This window comes from Macrobrachium rosenbergii, chromosome 47, assembly GCF_040412425.1.
Source record: "Macrobrachium rosenbergii isolate ZJJX-2024 chromosome 47, ASM4041242v1, whole genome shotgun sequence".
In the NCBI taxonomy this organism is placed as follows: Eukaryota; Metazoa; Arthropoda; class Malacostraca; order Decapoda; family Palaemonidae; genus Macrobrachium; species Macrobrachium rosenbergii.
The window spans coordinates 45,743,146-45,764,294 of record NC_089787.1 but is presented as its reverse complement, the minus strand read 5'-3'; the positions used below and the strand labels follow the sequence as shown (position 1 = coordinate 45,764,294).

The following is a 21,149-nucleotide window of genomic DNA, read 5'->3' as shown; positions in this document are numbered from 1 at the left end:
TTTTTTTCCGAGTAGCTAGTCCCCTTGTAAAATAATTGTAGCATTGCAGTGGTTTTTGTTTAAATGGATTGACTTTTATTCTTTAATTTTTAAGTTTATGTATGAATGCACATCCAGGCCCTCAGAAGTGAGAATGATTATTGATGTCCTAGGGTCCTTGTGTACTTTTCATACCTCTGTTGGGCACATGCCTTGTATATCCTCTCCAGTGAAGTCATATAGGTCTTGGTTAAATATCACTCCCATATCATAGCTGAAGTTTAGATTGGGTTTGACTTCTAATTCTATTTCACTGTCATTACATTTTAAATTGCAGAGCATGTGCAATTGGGTAATAGATTTTGCATGGATGAATACACAGTTCTTTCCAAAGTGAGAAATGCCTCCTTATTTGATTGTACTTTTTTTTGCAAGAATCTGGATACTCTAAAATAGAATAGTTAAAGTATCAGATGCATTCAGCAAAGTTCCATCCACCTGAAGGGGAGGATGGGGTGGGAAATCTACACGAGATCTGCTAATCAATAGTGTTTTAGTTTTACTGGAGTTCAGCCTCATACCCCACCGATTTCACCATTCCCTGATCCGGTCCATGTCCCAATTGAGGCTGACCCCCGGGGGGGTAGTGCACCCATGGGTGCACTGTTGGCATTACTTAAGGTTCTTTGCAGTGTGCCTTCAGGCCCCTAGCTGCAACCCTTTTTGTTCCTTTTACTGTACCTCCTTTCATATTCTCTTTCTTCCATCTTACTTTCCACCCTCTCCTAACAATTGATTCATAGTGCAAATGCGAGGTTTTCCTCCTGTTACACCTTTCAAACCTTTTTACTGTCAATTTCTGTTTCAGCGCTGAATGACCACATAGGTCCCAGCACTTGGCTGTCAGCCTAAATTCTATATTCTATTCTATTCTATTCTATTGCCTCCCTTTACAAGGGTAGCCATGATATTTATGGAGAGGGAGAGAGTGAGAAAAAAAGTTACTGCATGAAGATTTTGAAAGGTCATTGTAGTATTAGCCTTTCATGGAGTATAGTCCTACACTAATGGCACCAGCAAACGTTGACTCTCAAATACCTGCTCTTTACCCTGCCCCGAGGGGATGGCATCACATAAAATTAGAAAGGCTTAAGTGTAAGCAAACCTGCTTGATAGGATAGAGCACTGCAACAATACAATCATCCCCAGTTTAGTTATAAGGATGGACAAACTGAGCAGAATGCCAAGAATCCTATCCCCAGAATCAGCCCACCTCAGGAGAACAGGGGCCAATTCTTCAAGACTGTTCTGCCCTTGAGTTATAAATATGACTTTCAATGTTGTTATATCTCAGGTCTAAACATATCAAGTGGTTGACAGGCTCACCACAGTTCCCACTATTAGCGTTGGATATGAAATTCAATCCCAGCTGAATAAATATTAAGTAATGAAAACAAATTTAAAGTAGTAAAAGTCTCCAAAGATGCAGCAAGGTAAAAATAGTGTGCCAGAGTTGCATTAGGAAACTGTAAGAGGCTAGAGAGCAAGATGAAGGATGGATGTATGATATTTAGGGCAAAATTCCAGGCACTGGGGCCAAGAAGGCCATTCAGCGCCATAATGAAGAGAAAATAAATTATGTTAAGGTCAATGAATTTATGAATTAGTGAAGGAAATGACTAATACTGTAAATAAAATGAAGTGATGTGATCAATAAATAAAGATATGAAGTTTAATGATGTGATATATACACAATAAAAAATTTAATGTCATTAAAATTCTGTGATGTAATAAATATATTAGGAAAAAAATTAAATATCGTTAAAAATTTTTATACACTTTAAAAAAGAGATAGAAATATCTGCTTTATCTCCCAAAATATCAGAGAGGGATTTACCCTGGAAATATCTCTCTCTTTGGTTAAAATATCTGGGGCAGACCACCAGAATGTGCTCCACTGTTAGTGTCTCGTCACAGTAAGCACACACTGGAGAGCTGCTTCCTTCTAAAATAAACTGATGGGTTAAATGAGTGTGCCCACTCCTTAATCTGGTTAAAATAACCTCTGTTCGTCTGTCAACCTGGAATGACAAAGACCACGGCTGTATATTATTATTTCTAATATATCTATATTTTTTATTATTGGCAAGAAGGGAAGTCCACTTTTCTTGCCATTTACTTAAAAAGCATAAGATCTAATATGTCCTTTTAAGTCTGTATGAAGCACTTTTCTTAAAGAGGTTTCTGATAAAATAGTACTGTAGCGACTTCGCTTCCCTGTCTGCCATCTTGTTTCTGAGAATTCCCACGTGAGAAGGGATCCAACAGAAGAGACTGATATATAGTACGCCAACATTGGATACGAAAAAGCTACTCCTGAACTTTTTGAATTAATGGAGGAAAGCTATTAAATTTTTTAATAGCTTCTAAAGTGCTTTTAGAATCTGAATATATGACAAAATTAGTGTCACTACTTTGAAAAACTAATCTAGGGCAGAGACTACAGCTGTTAATTCGGCAGTAAATATTGATGCAGAGTCAGGTAATTTAGCTGTGTATGCTGTATCACCAAGGATAACAGCATAACCAACACCACTATCTAACTTTGATCTATGTGTATAGATCTTTGTATAATTAGCACGGGTAAAATCGTGCTCTAAGAATTTTCCCCTAATCTCTTCTTCAGTGCAGTCCTTTTTGTTAAACAATTTCTTACATACTAATGCTTCTGGAATAAGCCATGGAGGATTTACAGGATATTCTACTTTCAGGACTTTCTGGGATTTAAGATGATTATTCGTAACATGCTCATTCAGTCAAATTTGGAATGGTTTAGAAGCTTTTGTACAAGAAAAACTTCGGGAGTCTGTTTCCTTTAGTACTTGAATGGAGGGATTTTTGGGAGCACTTTTCATTCTAGCTATGTATCGCAACCCTAGCTCTTGCCTTCTTAGATCAAGGGGAAAATGATCTGTGTCGACGTATATGCTTTCAACAGGCGAAGTTCTAAAAGCCCCTGAGCATATTCTCAACCCCATGTTGTGTATAACATCCAGTTCCTTTATCTTGGTTTTACAAGCTGAGGAATAAATTTGACAGCCATAGTCTAGCTTAGATGGAGACAGAGAGTCATATAGCCTCAGAAGGGATTTCTTATCAGCCCCCCAACTAAATCCAGAAACACCTTTTAAAATGTTCAAAGATTGTTTAACATTAATCTTTAGGGCATTTATGTGGCTGGCCCATGTTAATTTATGGTCTATAGTCATCCCTATAAATTTTACTTCAGTTTCATAAGGAAGGATAGACCCTTTTAGACTAAGTGTGGGAACCTCTTCCACACGCCGGCACCTGGTAAATCTTACTGCAACAGTTTTGGAAGAGAAGTTAAAACCATTCTCATCAGCCCACTTAGTAATAGCATTAATAGACCTTTGCAAATGTTTCCTTACAGACAAGGGATCATATCCTGTGCAGTATATTGCAAGGTCATCGACAAAAAGTAACGGGGTGAGATTTTTTCAACCGCATTATTTATTGCCACTGAAAAGAGTGTTACACTTAAATTGCTTCTTTGGGGAACTCCTTCCTCCTGCATAAAAGGTTTCCCATTCTTACCTTAAAAAATCTGTCTGTTGAAAAGGAATATATAAACCTGATCATTCTTCCGAAACATATGCCCATCCTGTGCTATTGTTTCATGATGCCAATTCTTCAGATAGTGTCATATGCTTTCTTCAAGCCAAAAAATATGCCGACGGTCTGACATTGTTTGGTGAATCCTTGTTGGATTTGGTTGGTCAGCCTCAGCAAGGGATCAAGGGTGGAGCGGTTCTTCCTGAAACCAGATTGAAATGGCGATATTAATCCTTTGGTTTCCAGGTGCCAAACTAGTCTGGTATTTATAATTTTCTCCATCAGCTTACACACACAGCTGGTAAGAGTTATTGGTCTATAGCTGGTGGCTTGGGAAGCATCTTTATTAGGCTTTATAATAGGAACAATATGGATATTTTCCAGTCCATGGGTAAAATTCGTTTCCCTTATTTTGTTTATAATCTTGAGTAAATATTTTTTGGCATCATCTGGGAGGTGTTTAAGCATTTCATATATGATTGTATCCTCACCTGGAGCTGTGGATTCACTTGAGGAGAGCACCTCATGAAATTCTCTTAGGGAAAATTTGTACTTGTATGGTTCAGATTTTCCCTGAATCAAATTTCAGTCATTTCAGAATTCCCAATTCTTTGAGATTCTGGAGAATAATTGTTAGGGCTGTAAACTTTAGAAAAGTGTTTTCCTAGCTCACTGGCAACTTCAGTGGGCTCTGTGATTAGAATGTCATTTATTTTTAATTAGGGTAATGGTGATGCAACAAATTTTCCACTCAGTTTCCTTATTTTGCACCACACCACTCTTAGTGGGGTCTTGGAATTTATTCCATTAATATAGTAAAGCCAACATTCTCATTTGGCTTTCTTATAAAAGCGCCGCTGCTTGGCTAAAGCACGTTTGTAGATTAACCCTCTAAACGTTGAGCCTCTATTTACAAAAGTGTCTGTCGTATGCCAGCGGCATTCGGGAGTTAGTGCCGAAGCGGAAAAAAAGTTTTTTTCAAAAAACCACAGCACGCTTAGTTTTTAAGATTAAAGAGTTCATTTTTGGCTCCTTTTTTGTCATTGCCTGAAGTTTAGTATGCAACCAACAGAAATTAAAAAATATTATCATATATAAATATTGAAATATATGAGTGCGAAAAAAAAATTTCATATATAATTGTATACAAATCGCACTGTGAGCAAAATGGTTAAAGCTAACGAGTTATTTTTTTTTCCTTGTATTGTACACTAAATTGCAATGATTTTGGTATATAACAAATTGTAAAACAATCAAAGCAACACAAGAGAAAATATTATCACAAAATGATGCATGAATTCGTAACGCGCGGACGTAAAAAAAACTTTTTTTCAAAAATTCACCGTAAATCGAAATATTGTGCTAGACACTTCCCGTTTGTTGCAAAATGAAGTTAATTGATTGAATATTACTAGACTGTAAGTGTTTTAGCTTACAATTGCAGTTTTCAACCATTTCGGTCGAGTTAAAGTTGACTGAAAGTAGAATTTTTTCTATTTATCGTGATTTATATGAAAATATTTCAAAACTGAAAAAGCTACAACCATGAGTTATTTTTTTTTGTTGTATTCTACATGAAATTGTGCACATTTCCATATATAAAACTTTATGTAACGACTAAAATAAAACTGTGCAAACATTACGACAAAGTGACGAAAGAATTTCCGAAGATGTTCGGCCGAGTTACCGCGCGGACGTAAGGAATTTTTTTTTCTTTCTTCTTCTTCTTCTCCAAAATTCGCCATAAATCGAAATATTGTGCTAGAGACTTCCAGTTTGTTGCAAAATGAAGATACATGATTGAATATTACTAGAATGAAAGAGTTTTAGCTTAGAATTGCATTTTTTGATAATTTCGGTCAAGTTAAAGTTGACCGTAGGTTGAAATTTTGGCACTTATCATGATTTATATGAAAATATTTCAAAACTGATAAAAGATACAACCATGAGTTATTTTTGTTGTATTCTACATGAAATTTTGCACATTTTCATAAATAAAACTTTATGTAACGACTAATATAAAACGGTGCAAACATTACGACAAAGTGATGAAAGAATTTCAGAGATGTTCGGCCGAGTTACCGCGCGCGGACGTAAGGAAAAGTTTTTTTTTTTATTCACCATAAATCGAAATATTGTGCTAGAGACTTCCAGTTTATTGCAAAATGAAGGTACGTGATTGAATATTACTTGAATGTAAGAGTTTTAGCTTACAATTGCATTTTTGGACCATTTCGGTCAAGTTAAAGCTGACCGAAGGTTGAAATCTTGGCACTTATCATGATTTATATGGAAATGTTTCAAAACTGATAAAAGCTATAATCATGAGTTATTTTCTGCCGTATTCTACGTGAAATTGCGCACATTTCCATATATAAAACTTTATGTAATGACTAATATAAACCGGTGCAAACATTACGACAAATTGACGAAAGAATTTCTGAGATGTTCGGCAGAGTTACAGCGTGTGGACATAAGGGAAAGTTTTTTCAAAAATTCACCATAAATCGAAATGTTGTGCTAGAGACTTCCAATTTGTTGCAAAATGAAGGTACATGACTGAATATTACTAGAATGTAAGTTTTAGCTTACAATTGCGTTTTTGGACCATTTCGGTCGAGTTAAAGTTGACCAAAGGTTGAAATTTTGGCACTTATTGTGATTTATATGGAAATATTTCAAAACTGATAGAAGCTACAACCATGAGTTATTCTCTGTTGTATTCTACATGAAATTGTGCACAATTCCGTGTATAAAACTTTATGTAACGACTAATATAAACCAGTGCAAACATTACGAGAAAATGACAAAAGAATTCCTGAAATTTTCGGCCGAGTTACCGCGACGGACGTAAGGAAAAGGTTTTTTTTTTTTAATTCACCATATAAATCGAAATATTGTGCTAGAGACTTCCAATTTGTTGCAAAATGAAGGTAAATGATTGAATATTACTAGAATGTACGAGTTTTAGCTTATAATTGTGTTTTTCAACCATTTTGGTCGAGTCAAAGTTGACCGAAGGTTGAAATTTTTTGTATTCGACATACGGTATGTCCACTTGGCACCCAACAGACAATTTTAGTCGACGTACGATACGTCCAGTCGGCGTTTAAGGGTTAATTTAGAATGAGGGGAGCTACTAGTTTTGTAACGTCTGTAGCACTTCCTAGTCACTTTCCTCAGAATACCACATCCTATTCCACCACCACATGTCTTATTCCACCTGGGAACTTCAGGTCTACAAGGCTTGCCTTTTGTTTTTGGAATTGAGCCTTCAGCACTCTTCAAAGTAGATTCAATAAAGTAATCATAGGCATCTAGATGAGAATGAAAGGACTCAAACTCCCCATCCAGATTGACACCCTTACTGAATTTATCTGAGTCTGCATCCACCTTCCACTTAGGTAAAACTTCAGATGGAGCATTTAGAGCATATTTCAAATGGATTGGGAAGTGATAACTTCCATTTAAATATTCATTAACAGACCAATTAAAATCAAGGTGGATACTTGTTGAAGAAATACTAAGGTCCAGTGCAGAGAAATGATGATCATGAATGTTGTGGAAAGTCATTGACCCATTATTATATAGGGTAACATCATTCCTGTCAATTAAGATGAAGGAAAGCAATTAAAACATTAATTAGATAAGAAAAAAAGAAAGAGAGAGAGAGAGACTTCTAGGCTTAAACAGGGGGGGGAGAGGGATCCCACCCTTTGAGTGCCCTCTTCCATCACAAGTCTTCACCAAAAGTCATGTGGTAAAATCCTGCGATTATGGGTGTGAAATACATTTGTCAGTCACACCAAGTCCTTTAAATATTTTACAGTCTGTACACCTTGCTGGAATTAGATTGGCCACAGATGCTTTTAGAACTTCACCTATTCCAATCTTTCTAGTATATGCTGGTGAACTATCTTTAGACCTTCATCATCAATCTTCTGTTGCACAATGTTGATACAGATTACAAAGACTCCCAAATTCTTGAGCCTTTCAGACTGCAAACAGCAAAAAGTATTGTAGGTACAATGAGTCACACCCTAGAACTCCACAACCTAATGGATATAGGGTAAAACAGACTGAATATTGAATAATCTTCATATTGCTAGGAATGAGGTGCTAACATTCAAAATAAGTCACCCAAAGTGGAAGTTAACCAAAATAACATTTCACCAGTACTTTCTTGGCACTAAAGAGAACATGACAGATGTAGAAGCCAGTTCAGTTTTTACGGAACATGTTGAAGAATATGAAAACTCAGATTTTATATTTACTGATGGCTCCAAACCCAGTGCTAGCATTGGACTTTGAGTGTATAATAATGATTTTTATCTTAGAAGTACACTATTATGATGTCTATTTTTACTATGGGACTGTAAGGGATTTTAACTGCTGCTGAGAGAATTGCAGCTATTGACAGAAGAAATTTTTACCATTTTTGATAGCTTAGCTGTGGTTTTTCCTTGAAGAGGTTACTCTTATGGTCCTGCCAGGCTGCCATAAGACAAACCAACCATATCAAAGAATTCTCTCATAGTTGGTCTTGGTTGGAATAGAAGTGCCTTTGATGGACACAGTGATAGGGTATATATGGACTCAAGGCAAGAGGGCCCTTTCCCTTGCCTACATTACTGTAATTACCTGGTCTTCCTTCACCCTTCTCACACACGTTTCAACTGTACACAAACTGGCTAAGATCCCCATTACTCTATCGGTCTTTGGTAATAAGTTGTTACCCACATTACTCCTGAAGAATTTCTATTTTGTGTTGCCAATTTGGCAATATTCGTGAATATTATTGCAGGAAAGGTCTTTGGTTATAGCAAACATTACCTACATTACTCCAGAAAATTTCTATTTTGTGTTGCCAATTTGGCAATATTCGTGAATATTGTTACAGGAAAGGTCTTTGGTTATGGCAGACATTACCCACATTACTCCAGAAGAATTTCTGTTTTATGTTGCCAGTTTGGCAATATTCATGGGTACTGTTGCAGGAAAGCTAAGTGCCTAGTCTTAAGCCCTTGTGAAAAGTTTTTATTCCTTAATATTGTTGCAGTCAGGCACAATTATTCAATCTGGTAGCCAGTAGTACTTCCTCCAAGGTGGGGATTTTGGATTAGGCTATGTCATGTTCAGGTTTTGTTGTCAGCTTTGACAATTTTTTTTTATTTCAGAATTTTATTATGAAAAATCGTTAGTCCAATGGTTTTTTCATTATATGTAGATAATTTTTATTTTCAGAGTATAGATATTCCAAAATATGCAAACTACAAAATGGAGTTCCAGGTTGTGTTGTTATTAGCCCTCTTATTTATACAGTATTGGCAGTTTATAAAATCACAAAACAGTTACCTGCTAGGGTGAAAAATGATGTCAGCATGGAGGACATTGCCATATTTTATACAGATCAAATCTGCAACATGCCCAACAAATCTTGAATTTGGCCATGACCTAAGTTGACTTATGGGCTTACATAGTTGGATGTCATTCCTCTGTTGAGAAAATGAAGGCACTTATGTTCAAGAGAGATTTCGGGAGGAAGCAAAGCTGTTAGATTGAAATGAAAATAATAGATAAAAGTAATAACCATCAGTTTAACAGTAAAGTTCTGGGGGTTAAAATTTTATCCTCCTCTGAACTGGAAAGCTCATGTATACTACACGAGCTTTTCAGTTCAGATGAGGATCAAATGTTAACCCCCAGAACTTTACTGTTAAACTGATGGTTATTACTTTTATCTATTATTTTAATTTCAATCTAACAACTGTGCTTCCTCCTGACGTCTCTCTTGAACATAAGTGCCTTCATTTTCTCAACAGAGAAATGAAATCCAACTATGTAAGCCCATAAGTCAACTAGGTCATGGCCAAATTCAAGATTTGCTGGGCATGTTGCAGATTTGATCTGTATAAAATTTGGCAAGTCATCCATGCTGACATCATTTTTCATCCTAGCAGGTAACTGTTTTGTGATTTTATAAACTGCCAATACTGTATAAATAAGAGGGCTAATAACAACACAACCTGGAACTCCACTTTTTAGTTTGCATGTTTTGGAATATCTATATATAAAAGGTGAAAATACTCTACATCTAATCAGAAAATTCTCATACACATTGACCATCATTACTGTTTCTATAAAAAGCAACCATATAAGCATTAGTAGACTACAGAAGTCAGATATATGGATCAGCATCTGACTCTGTGTTAAAAACTATTTGATAAAAAGGACTAGAATCTGTGCTGTTGCTTTTAAATCATAAAAATATAAGCATTAAAAGGTTGTGTTAACAAAGATATAATTTTGTAACCATCCTCCACTCTTCCAGTTAAAGCCAATACTGTAATAGTGTTAATGAATCTGTAAATATGAGAATCAGAACTTGTACTCAAAGTATTTGTCTAAAATATAAGCTTAACTCGTGAATATCATAAACATACAATAATACAACATAGATGCAAAGGTCTACACCAAGCAGTTTATACTATTCACTTAATCCGTACGTGGGGTCACTGTTTTTAATGTGGAGACACTATAGTGTCTAAACATGATTTCAACCGTTTTGTTCAACCTTCATTGATGTCATTTATCTCTCAAATGATTTCTTCCAATACCCAGGAGGTCTTGAGCAGTAATTTCATCCTTTAGTTTTTTTTATATATTGTGCAAACCACCAACAAAGCAACGACAAGTCAGTACCAAAAACATTGCAATAATTTTAAAAACCTGGTTTTAGGAAAGTATTTGCCATTTTTAAAGATTTACTCCTCTACCATTTTTAAAGATTTACTCCTCTACCAATTGTCTCGTTTAAAGGAAATAGTGGTTTAGAAAAGGCCTCCAAGCCAAACTGAATACTACTTTGTACACCTTACTTGGGATTTTTTCCTTTTTCCCTTTATTAGGCAAATGTATAATTTGCACTGTACTTCATAACTCATTTTAATCATGATAAAACATTGGTTTAGCAACATTATTTTTTTTATTTAAAAATGAAGTTGTTATTTGATTGTGGTTTACTGTGAGGGCTGTTTACTGCATTTTCCTTTTCCTAAATATTCATTATTTTTAGGGTCGAGCTAAGATGCTGTATAAAGCAGGATTTCATACTCTTCACGATGTAGCCAATGCTGAGCCAAGATCTCTGGTTGAAAGTGTAGAGCATCTACCGTACCGAACAGCTACACAGATTATCAGTTCTGCAAAGGTAAATTTAGATTTATCATCAGTGCTCTTCCCTTCTTCACTCATATTAATTCCATAATAATTCTAAGGATTGGGCTCATTTACTGGTAGAGTTATTACTTGGCCACTCTGCTTCACTTTGCCATCAGGATGAAATGGTTTCTTGTTAGATGATGTTCTGTGTTTACTATTATATATGAAAATCGGTGTTCATGGTTGTTGAAGTTATTCATTAGAGAATTGCACATACTATGTGGTATTAAAGGCATTTTGCAGGTTCCCCTTGGCTCTTGCTGTGTTGCTTTCTATATTTAACTTTAAATCAGGTCCCTTTGGTCCCTATAAAAAAAAAAAAAAAGGCCAGAAAACCTTGAGAGGAGGATGTAGGTGAAGACCCAGATGAGGTTGGAATTTAGGTAGGAAGAACATAAGAGCAGAGTGGATAGAACTAATTCACATCTGCCTGTATAGAAGTGCTTATATAAAATGTTATTGATGAATTGCAGTATATCTAAGAACTCCAAATTTTGATTAAGGTTTCACAGTTGTTAAATGCAACACCTTTAATGGTTTGCTTTCACATAAGAATAGTCTTGTTTTAGGTTTAGGTTCACCAGGATGTTACACAGTAGACCCCCAATTTTTCACAGGGATAGGTTCCAGAACCCACAGCAGAAAATGCAAAATCCCTGTAAGAATGCATGTAACTGCCAAGTACTCTATGCTCCTTAAAAGTAAAATACCTGTAACTGCCTATTTTAACAGTTCAAACAAACATACACCCCTAAAACCATCATCCCAAAGTCATCTAACATTACCTCCTACACCTGGTACTCTAAGTATATAAAGTACACTCCTAAAACGTTTATAACTACCTATTTTACCACTTCATTGCCCAACTTAACAGTTCAAATAAAAATATACCTCAAACTATCATCCCAACATCATTTCAAAGTCATCTTGCAACATTACATACCCACCTACAACTTTTACCTTAAGTATCCCCTGTAATTCAAACACGCACATTTTCTTTTGCCGAACGTACCTTTGCACATCGTCTACTGTACTGCGCATAATGTAAGTGCATTTTATTGATATTTGGCTGTGTTGTAAGATGATTTTGATATGATATTCACTCTACAATATATTTTTGGATAGAACTACTGTATAGAGCATATCTAAAATACATGGGTAGTTTAGAATGATGGGACACATTCCTCCAAACAGAGTGCTAGTATTTTTGTGATTACATAAAAATATATTTATGACAAAAAAAAAATATTTAGTACAGTAAGTTCTTGGCTTACGTTGTGCTCAACCTAGTCATTTTGTGGTTAGTCTTCACCATCTCCCATAAATTTACTAAAAAATTCTTGTTCTGTCATTCTCTCTCTCTCTTCTCAGTACTGTTTACTGTACATATCTTTTAATGAAAAAAACAGCAAAATATCAAAACGTTATTTCACTTACAGAATCCATTTATAATGTATTATTATATTGATCTAATCACCTTAACAATATTTGAAATACGAATTTCATACGTAGGCAACTCAAAACCACCAACAGCCAATGATGGAATCTCAGTTCTCTCTCTCTCTCTCTCTCTCTACCATATATCAGTTCTGTTCTGTACATATCCTTTAATGAAATATCAATCACTGTACCATAAACAAAAAAAACATGAAAACAAACAAACCCAGGAAGTTCTCTACAGTATCTACGTGAGTGCATAGGTACATACACGTTGCTATATTTTTTGCTTTGTCTGATTTATTGTATCGTATTTCAGTACAAATTTAGTTGACTATGATTATCACACATATTATAACAGTACACATGAGAATATTTTATCACTGTCGAAGTTTCATCGCTAATCACAGTAAAAATACTTAAAATCTGAATTTCATATGTAGGCAAAACCAACATTCTTACTCTTCTCCCCAGCTAGTTTAACTGTGCCTGTCAAGTCTCGTCCCCAGCTAGTTATTGTGCTTTAGACTTCGATGTATAAGCACCTCAGTTCTCCCTCGCTCTCTCTCTCTCTCTCAGTATACATATTCTTCAATTGAGAAACACAGCAAAATATCAATTAAACTAAAGTTTTCACTTAAAGAATCCATTTATACTGTGCTTAGGCTTCGATGCAAACACCACAGTTCTCTCTCTCTCAGTATACATATCCTGTAATGAAAAAACACAGCAAAATATCAATAAAACATTATTTCACTTACAGAATCCATTTATACTGTGCTTAGACTTTGATGCAAACACCTCAGTTTCTCTCTAGCTCTCAGTATACATATCCTTTTTTCATTAAATACAGTAATTATGTGAATACAAAGTGTTGCTCTAGGAAAAAAGTGAATTAGTGATAATTTTAGTTATGGTCCATAGAAAAATTTGCAAGTTGGTGGAAGTTCCATAAAAATCTGTGAAAAAGCGAACCACATAAAAGTGGGGGTCCACTGTATACTTTAACATTAGCCAAGATATATTTACATTACAGACTTGCATATATTGTGAAATGGGTTATTACCAGCAGTGATTGACCTTGAAAATTAAAAATAATGTACTGCAGTTGCTTCTTATCTTTCTGCTTAAAATTTTGATTGATGAAGTTTCCCTGTTTCCTAATAATACAGCCAAGATATATTTACATTACAGACTTACATATATTGTGAAATGGGTTATTACCAGCAGTGATTGACCTTGAAAATTAAAAATAATGTACTGCAGTTGTTGCTTCTTATCTTTCTGCTTAAAATTTTGATTGATAAAGTTTCCCTGTTTCCTAATAATACAAAGTTTTTATTACCATAGTTTTTCATCAACAGATGCTTTTACTAGAGAAGGCAGAGTCATTGCAAGGAGAGGCAGAAGAGGTACTATTGGGACTGCATGAGCTACCTCCAGTTGTAAGTGGTGGCACTGGCACAGCTTCCTGATGTTTTCTGTATTGTCTTCCAGTTTACAATTAATTGTTTTCTATGTTATTTAAGATCAACATATATATACATATAAATTATTAAAGACATTTAAAATTGTTTACTTATTTATCTTAAAGAAATTTCCATCACAAAATAACTGCAGGTTGCAGCCAATAAATTTTCAGCAAATCTTATAAAAACTGAGGATTTTGTTATTCTAATATTTGACTGTTCTGGACCATGTAATAAATTTGTAGAAATTAGAAGACAGCCTTTATTTCACACAACTTTGCTCACAGTGCAACTATCTCAAGGTAACTATATGAAGTTCAAATGATAATTCATTTTGTATTACAAATTTAACACATTTTTTACATACTTTTATTTAACTTGACTTCTTGTATGTCTGTCTGTCCCCAAATCTTGTAATTTTTTTACCTGTTCCCTTTGTTCAATGGACTTGAAATTTTGCATGGTTACTCAGTCCCGTTGAAAATACAACCTTACATGATCTGTAGGTCAGCAGTGACCTCTCCCAGTATCTCAGGATTTGTATGAAACTTCGGATTTTTCACAACTACTTCAACTCAGTAGAATCTATCTTCTATATAACCCCTCCCCCTTCCATCCTCCTCCCCAAGCACATGGTCAAGTGTTAATTTAGCTGCATCCTCCCCCTCCCTCCTCCCCTATCTTCCCCCTTCCAGAATACACGATCAAGTGTTAATTCAGCCATTTCCTCCCCCTTCCCTTTCCTCTTGAAGACCCCTCCACTTCCCTACCCCTCCCTTCCCCTCTCCTACCCCTTCCTTCTCCACCCCTCCCCCTCTTTCCCCTTCTCATTTTCCTTCCCTCCCTACCTCCTCCCATCCCCCCCCCTCACCTTCCATCTTCCCTTCCCCTCCTCCTCCCCCTTCCAGAGCACACAATCAAGTGTTAATTTAGCTGTGTCCTCCCCTTCCCTCCATCCCCCTCCTTACCCCTTCCTTCTCCACCCCTCCTCCCATCTTCCCTTCCTTCCCCCCCACTTTCCTACTCCCCTTCCCCAAAACAGGATATAAGTTTCATTAACTACAATCGTAAGTTAGTTAAAATTTGTCAAAACTAAAAAGTATAAAATAAAAAATATAAACTTTTTTAAACAAGCTCCCCCTCAAATCCCTAGGCTCTCGAACCTAGGGATTTTTTTTTTTTTTTTTTTTTTTTTTTTATCCCTAAGTGGAAGATTCAACTTCATAAAAAGCCAATGATATCTTTTCAAGATTTATTACTTTTTTTTTTCCTTCTTCCTTCTTATGGAAAGTAGTAGTCAAAAAGATTTCAGTACCCCTGGACCCCATGATGGTAAAATTCTGGCACAGTTGATGACTATTGGAACGTCACTCCCAAATCTCCTTAGTATAAATATAAATGCTACAAAGGAACATCCTGTTCCAAGTAAAATATCAATTCCTAAAGACTCAGAGAGTTTAGAAAATCAAAAAGAAACAAATAAAAACAAATTGGTATACTCCAGTATCATAACACTGGAACCATACACAATGGACAATAATTCTAAAATAGAGACAAGTAATCCTCCTAAAACCCCATCAATACAAGACAACTTATCACAGATGAATGTGAAAAAATAAAAAAGAAATAACTATCGACTCAATCTTATGCTAGTTCATTTTGAACATATTTTTGGACCAGACAATTGGTCCAGATTTTTAATATTAGAAGCAGAAAAACAGATCTCACCAGCCATATTAGAGAACAAATTATGAAATATGCAACCCAACACAAGATATGGAATGTAGACATATCAAAAACAATGAATGGCTAATACAAACATCAATCAAAGTGCAATCAACAGCCTTTCTACAAATAACCAACATAAATGAAATAAAAGTAACAGTAACCAGCCATGAAACACTAAACTATGCACAAGGAACAGTGATGCTCCCAGACAATGATGAAAAAGAGCTACCATCAAAACAAATCTTAATTGAATCCCTTAAATTAAGCTACAGCAACATACATGACTTGGGATTATATACTGTCCCAAGTAGAAAGGATATAAATAAATACATTAAAATAGTCAAAATAAAATTTACAAACTGGGAACTACCACAAAAAATAAAAATTCTAGGACTCCAATGCTCTGTCTAAAATATGGCCATTCAACAAAAAGATGTAGATATAACGCTATATGTGCTGTATCTTCTGAAGACCATACAACAAATTGGAAATGCAAAACCTTCAATGTGTCAATTGCAAATTAAATCATCATGTAAAATCTAAAGACTGTATAGTTTATCAATATTATACAGAATTACAAATGTTAATGGACAAAACTGGTATGCCCATTAACAAAGCCAAACTCGAACTGAAGGTGAGAGGAATCAATAATCCAGTAAAACGCCATTCATATTCAAATGCTGTAACAACTCATAATAAACATAAAGAATCTCAACACAGAATAGCTGAGAAACACCTCTCCCCTCCTCTACTACTCATAAAAGCCCAAGAGTACAGTTGCAACAGACCTCTCTTGCATCACAACAGACCTCCCCAGCAATAAGCCCAGTTAATCGTTCAGGAATGAATTCCAATGATATGGAAAAATCAACAGAGGTTAATAATCCAGATCTGGATATTCATAATGCACCAACATCATCCACAGAAAACTTAATTGACAAAAATAACCATAATAAAAAAAAAGTCAAGTAATTGACAGAACTCCCCAAGGGTAAAAAACCTAACATTCCGTTCACAGATCGGTCTAACAAAATCCCAGTCTCGCCCATTACTCTGAAACAGATTACATTAACTGCATCACAAGTGGAAATCCATAGTGTTCCACAGTCCAAGGCAAATATAAATACAGGCAGTCCCCGGTTATCGGTATGGTTCCGTTTCTGAGGGTGTGATGATAACCGAAAATCGGCGATTTCGGCGATTTTCTGGGATTATCGGTGCCTCTGTTACGTATGTATCGGCGCCAATAAGCGGAAATCAGCGATTTTCGGCGCCAAAATTGCCAATTTTTGTCGCTAGACAAGCCCCATAAAACTGGATCGCTGTTAACCAAGTCCGCCGTTAACCGGGGACTGTCTGTAACGATTTCCCAAATATGGATAAATCAACTAACTCTTCTGTACTCTCATCACCAAAATCAACGAAGAAACCTTCAATTAAACATCCCACTGAAGAATCAGAAACCCATAAAATTCATCAAATCACAACCACATCAAGTCAACCCTCAACAAAACCAAAGAATAATAATAGTAATAAACCTAAAAATTCAAATCAAAATTTTATACCAGCACATTGGAGATCCAATATACCTATACCAGAAATTCCTAACAAAAATATTTCAACATTCAATAATGGAAACATAATTGGGACCCAGAGATCAGAACCATTCCTCCAACACTCAGAACATGATATATCTTGCGGATGTCAAGAGTGTTTCACCATAAGGTACAATCGTTTACCCAACAAAAATGAAAATATAACCCGAAATTTCATAAATAACTATTAGGTTCCAAAAATGCCCTTTAACATTCCATCAAGAAAACGAACTATGCCTGGAATCCTTAAAACTAAAAAAAAAAAATGATCAAAACTCAAATAGATTTGCTAATAAGGAAATATGAAGAAGAACCAATCAATGCATCAAATTTTCAGCAATCAAACCTAGCTAAAAAGAAAACACAAAGTAACACAAACTCCCTTAAAATGTTACAGGATATAGTTAAATCAACAATTAACTTACAAAATCTAATGCCAATCCCTCTAAACAATGACCAATAAAATAATTCAGTGGAACATGAATGGATTTTCTACTCAGCTTCGGCTAGGTGTAATCCAGAGAATACTGAAGGAACATAAACCTGTTTGCATATGTCTGCAGCATATTGGTACAACTCCTGAGAACATTAGAAACTATAAATTAGCTTGCCACTCACCAATAGCAGATGGCAAGCTAGGAACAGCTATATATATGTTCATAATGATTCAACCTAAGAACCCCTAAATATTACATCATTGTCATATCAAATAACTGCAATCAAATTGCATATGCCAGGCAATCAAATTATCTCTATACTAAATCTATATAATCAGCCAAATTTTAACTCAAAACTTTAATGATTTACCACAAATACTAAATATTGTAAATAGCCCCCTACAAATAGTAGGTGACTTTAATGCCCATAATCCATTATGGGACAGCACACATGCTAGCAACTTGCCCGGCACAAACATTGAGAATTGCATAAATGTTCAGAATTTACACTGCCCGAATGAAAGTGATTCACCAACATACTTCTCAAAAACTCATTTAACCTTCTCTTCAATAGATATTTTTATGCATTATGCTCACAGGAATTAATCGAAAAATTGGAATGGAATGTCCTAGACGATTCATACACAAGTGACCACTTTTTAATTGTTTTGAATTATTTGAACAACACAAAACAACCATTTCCCATAAAATATAACTTAATGAAAGCTGATTGGGATAAATATAATTTACAAACTAGAAATATCCCTCCCTTTCCACTAAATCAAAACAATGATGTAACAAATGATTTCTTTTCCAGTTTTGTAATCAGTGCTGCAGATAAATGCATCCCCAAAACTTCTTCAACCCCTAATATATCCCCCGTTCCATGGTGTTCTAACAATTTCTCTCTCTTAAATCATACTAAACACACTTTAGCATGTAATTTGAATAGACTAAAGTCTAGATTAAACACCCTTAATAAAGGCCCTTTTAATATAAACAAACTAAACAAGATAATAGTTATAAATATAACTATTGATCACATTAAACCACTGTTCAAAAAATACGCTGACTGTTTGAATTGCGTGGCTCCAGTTGGTTCCAGGGGAATCTGCTTGGTGTCGCTAGGTTCGCACAGATCAGCTGACTACGACGCCATTTCCCGATTGCATATATCTTCATTTGTGTATTAGCTACACGGTTTTTAGTGAAGTGTGATTTTTTTGTTTGGCGGATTTCAACCAACACGTCGACAAAATCAACACCCTGGTGCGGGCAAATCGACGTCTGACTGTCAGGGAGCTTGCTGAAGAGTGTGGGATATCAGTTGGATCTTGTTACAAAATGTGGGTCATTGGTTGAAATCCACCAAACAAAAAAATCTCACTTCACTAAAAACCGCGTAGCTAATACACAAATGAAGATATATGCAATCAGGTAATGGCGTCGTAGTCAGCTGATCTGTGCGAACCTAGTGACACCAAGCAGATTCCCCTGGAACCAACTGGAGCTGTGCAATTCAAACAGTCCGCATATTTTTTTAACAGCCCTCGTATAATGCAGAATTTTTAAAAACAATAATATTCAAAAAAGCTCAATCATGGAAAAATTGTATTTAAAAGCTGTCACCAAATACTTCAATTGAGGAAATATGGCACAAAATTCGTAAAATCAATGGTAAACATATAAGACCACCTAGAAGCCCAATACAATATGATGGCAAACTAAATCATAACCTACAAGATACTTCAAATATATTAGCCAAACATACTGAAGATACTAGTGCTTATTCTAATTTAGATGAACACTTCAAAAGAATTAGAACACAAAAAATGAATCATACACTTAATTTTGAAACTGATGGGGACCTTGATTATAATCAAGAATTCAATGATAGAACTTAATTTTGCCCTAAAATCATGTCAATCATCAGCTCCAGGTCATGATATGATTTCTTTTGAAATGATCCAAAATTTAGCTACACTAGCTAAAGAATTCTTATTAAAATTATATGATAATATATGGCTAACGCATGTCTTCCCAACCAAGTGGAGACATGCAATACTCCTACCCATCAGTAAACCAGGAAAAGACCCTAGCAACCCCACTAATTATAGGCCACTATCACTAACAAGTTGCTTGTGCAAACTGTTGGAGAAAATGGTTAGTTTGAGATTAACAAGTGTCAACAAAATACTCAATTTTATCACCTACCCAATTGGGATCAATAGCTAGTAGATCTACACTAGACCCATTAACTCAATTAGAAGATCATATTAAAAAAGGATTTGAAAAGAAAAAGCTGACAGTGGCTATTTTCTTTGATATAGAAAAAGCATATGATACCACATGGAGATACAATATTATGCACAAACTCTATAAATCCAATATTCAGGTCACCTTCCAATATTTATCGACAATTTTTTAACAAATCGTACATTTCAAGTGCGCATAGAAAATACATACAAATTGGTCCCGGTTTACAAGGGTTCGTTCTTACGCAAATGCGTCGTAAACCAAAAATCGTCCCAAGGCGGAAAATCGTCGAAAATCGTCAAAAATCATAAGAAAACCTTACTTTTAATGCTCTGGGTGCATTGAAAACGATGAAACTGCATTATTATTGAGTTTTATATTCAAATTATGATTATTCTGCCGTTTTGGGCCATATTTCTTCCGTGGATGATTTTGTACGACGCGTATTAACCAAGTTATTCAAAGCTCAAAATAATTTCTGATGAATATATTTGAAAAACAAAAATATAACGTCGTTGGACCAACCGTCGTAAACCGGGGACTGACTGTATTCAAATTCCTACATACAAGGCCCTCAAGGCAGTGTTTTGAGCTGCAACTTATTTGCCCGGGCAATAGATGATATTACTGTGAACTTGCCTGATGGTGTACAAAACAGTTTGTATGTGGATAATTTCGTAATATATAATATATTATTCAACTTATTTGGGTATAATTTTTAATCAACATTTAAATTGGAAAGATAATATCAAATATATCAAAGCCAAAGGATCTAAAGCCCTTACATTATTAAAGAAAATCTCTCACACCAAATGGGGTGCAGGACAAGATACAATGTTAATGTTGTACAATGCAACAGCACTATCAATTATAAATTATAGCTATCCAATTTATTCAACTGCCTCAGAAGCAACTCTAAAATCTCTTGATGCTTTCTACATCACGAGGGAGTGCGTATATGTACAGGAGCCTTCCGCTCATCTCCAACTGTCTCTATCTTAGCAGAAGCAGGCCAACTGCCTCTAAAATATTACAGAGATCTAATTACTTTAAGAAGAGGCTTATCCCTTCAAGCAGGCACATCTCCTGTATCAAATAAATTTCTCAATCAAAATATAAATAATAACCCAAATCAAAACTCTTTTACTAAAAAAAACTAATCTACTGAATTTACACGATACCCAAATTTACTCAAGAAATAAATCAGATCACACCATGGACACTAAAAAGGGCAAAAATATGCACATATTTATCATTTCTTTCAAGAAAAATATATGTTCAACACAGACATGTATCATCAACATGCCATGGAACACATAAGACGGAAGGGTAATCCCTTCATAATCTATACAGATGGATCCAAAAATGAAGCTGGAGTGGGCTCATCAGCC

At 35.3% G+C, this 21,149-nt stretch overlaps 1 protein-coding gene across 1 annotated transcript in view; it reads left to right on the top strand.

Annotated features, from left to right (window-relative positions):
• The window catches only part of LOC136830919 (uncharacterized), a 456,633-nt gene extending 442,637 nt beyond the window's left edge, over positions 1-13,996 (top strand). The window contains 2 exon segments of the mRNA XM_067090890.1: positions 10,691-10,825; positions 13,638-13,996. Coding sequence (XP_066946991.1) covers positions 10,691-10,825; positions 13,638-13,748 — 246 coding nt within the window. The 3' untranslated portion in view covers positions 13,749-13,996.
• Positions 13,997-21,149: the final 7,153 nt, after the last annotated feature.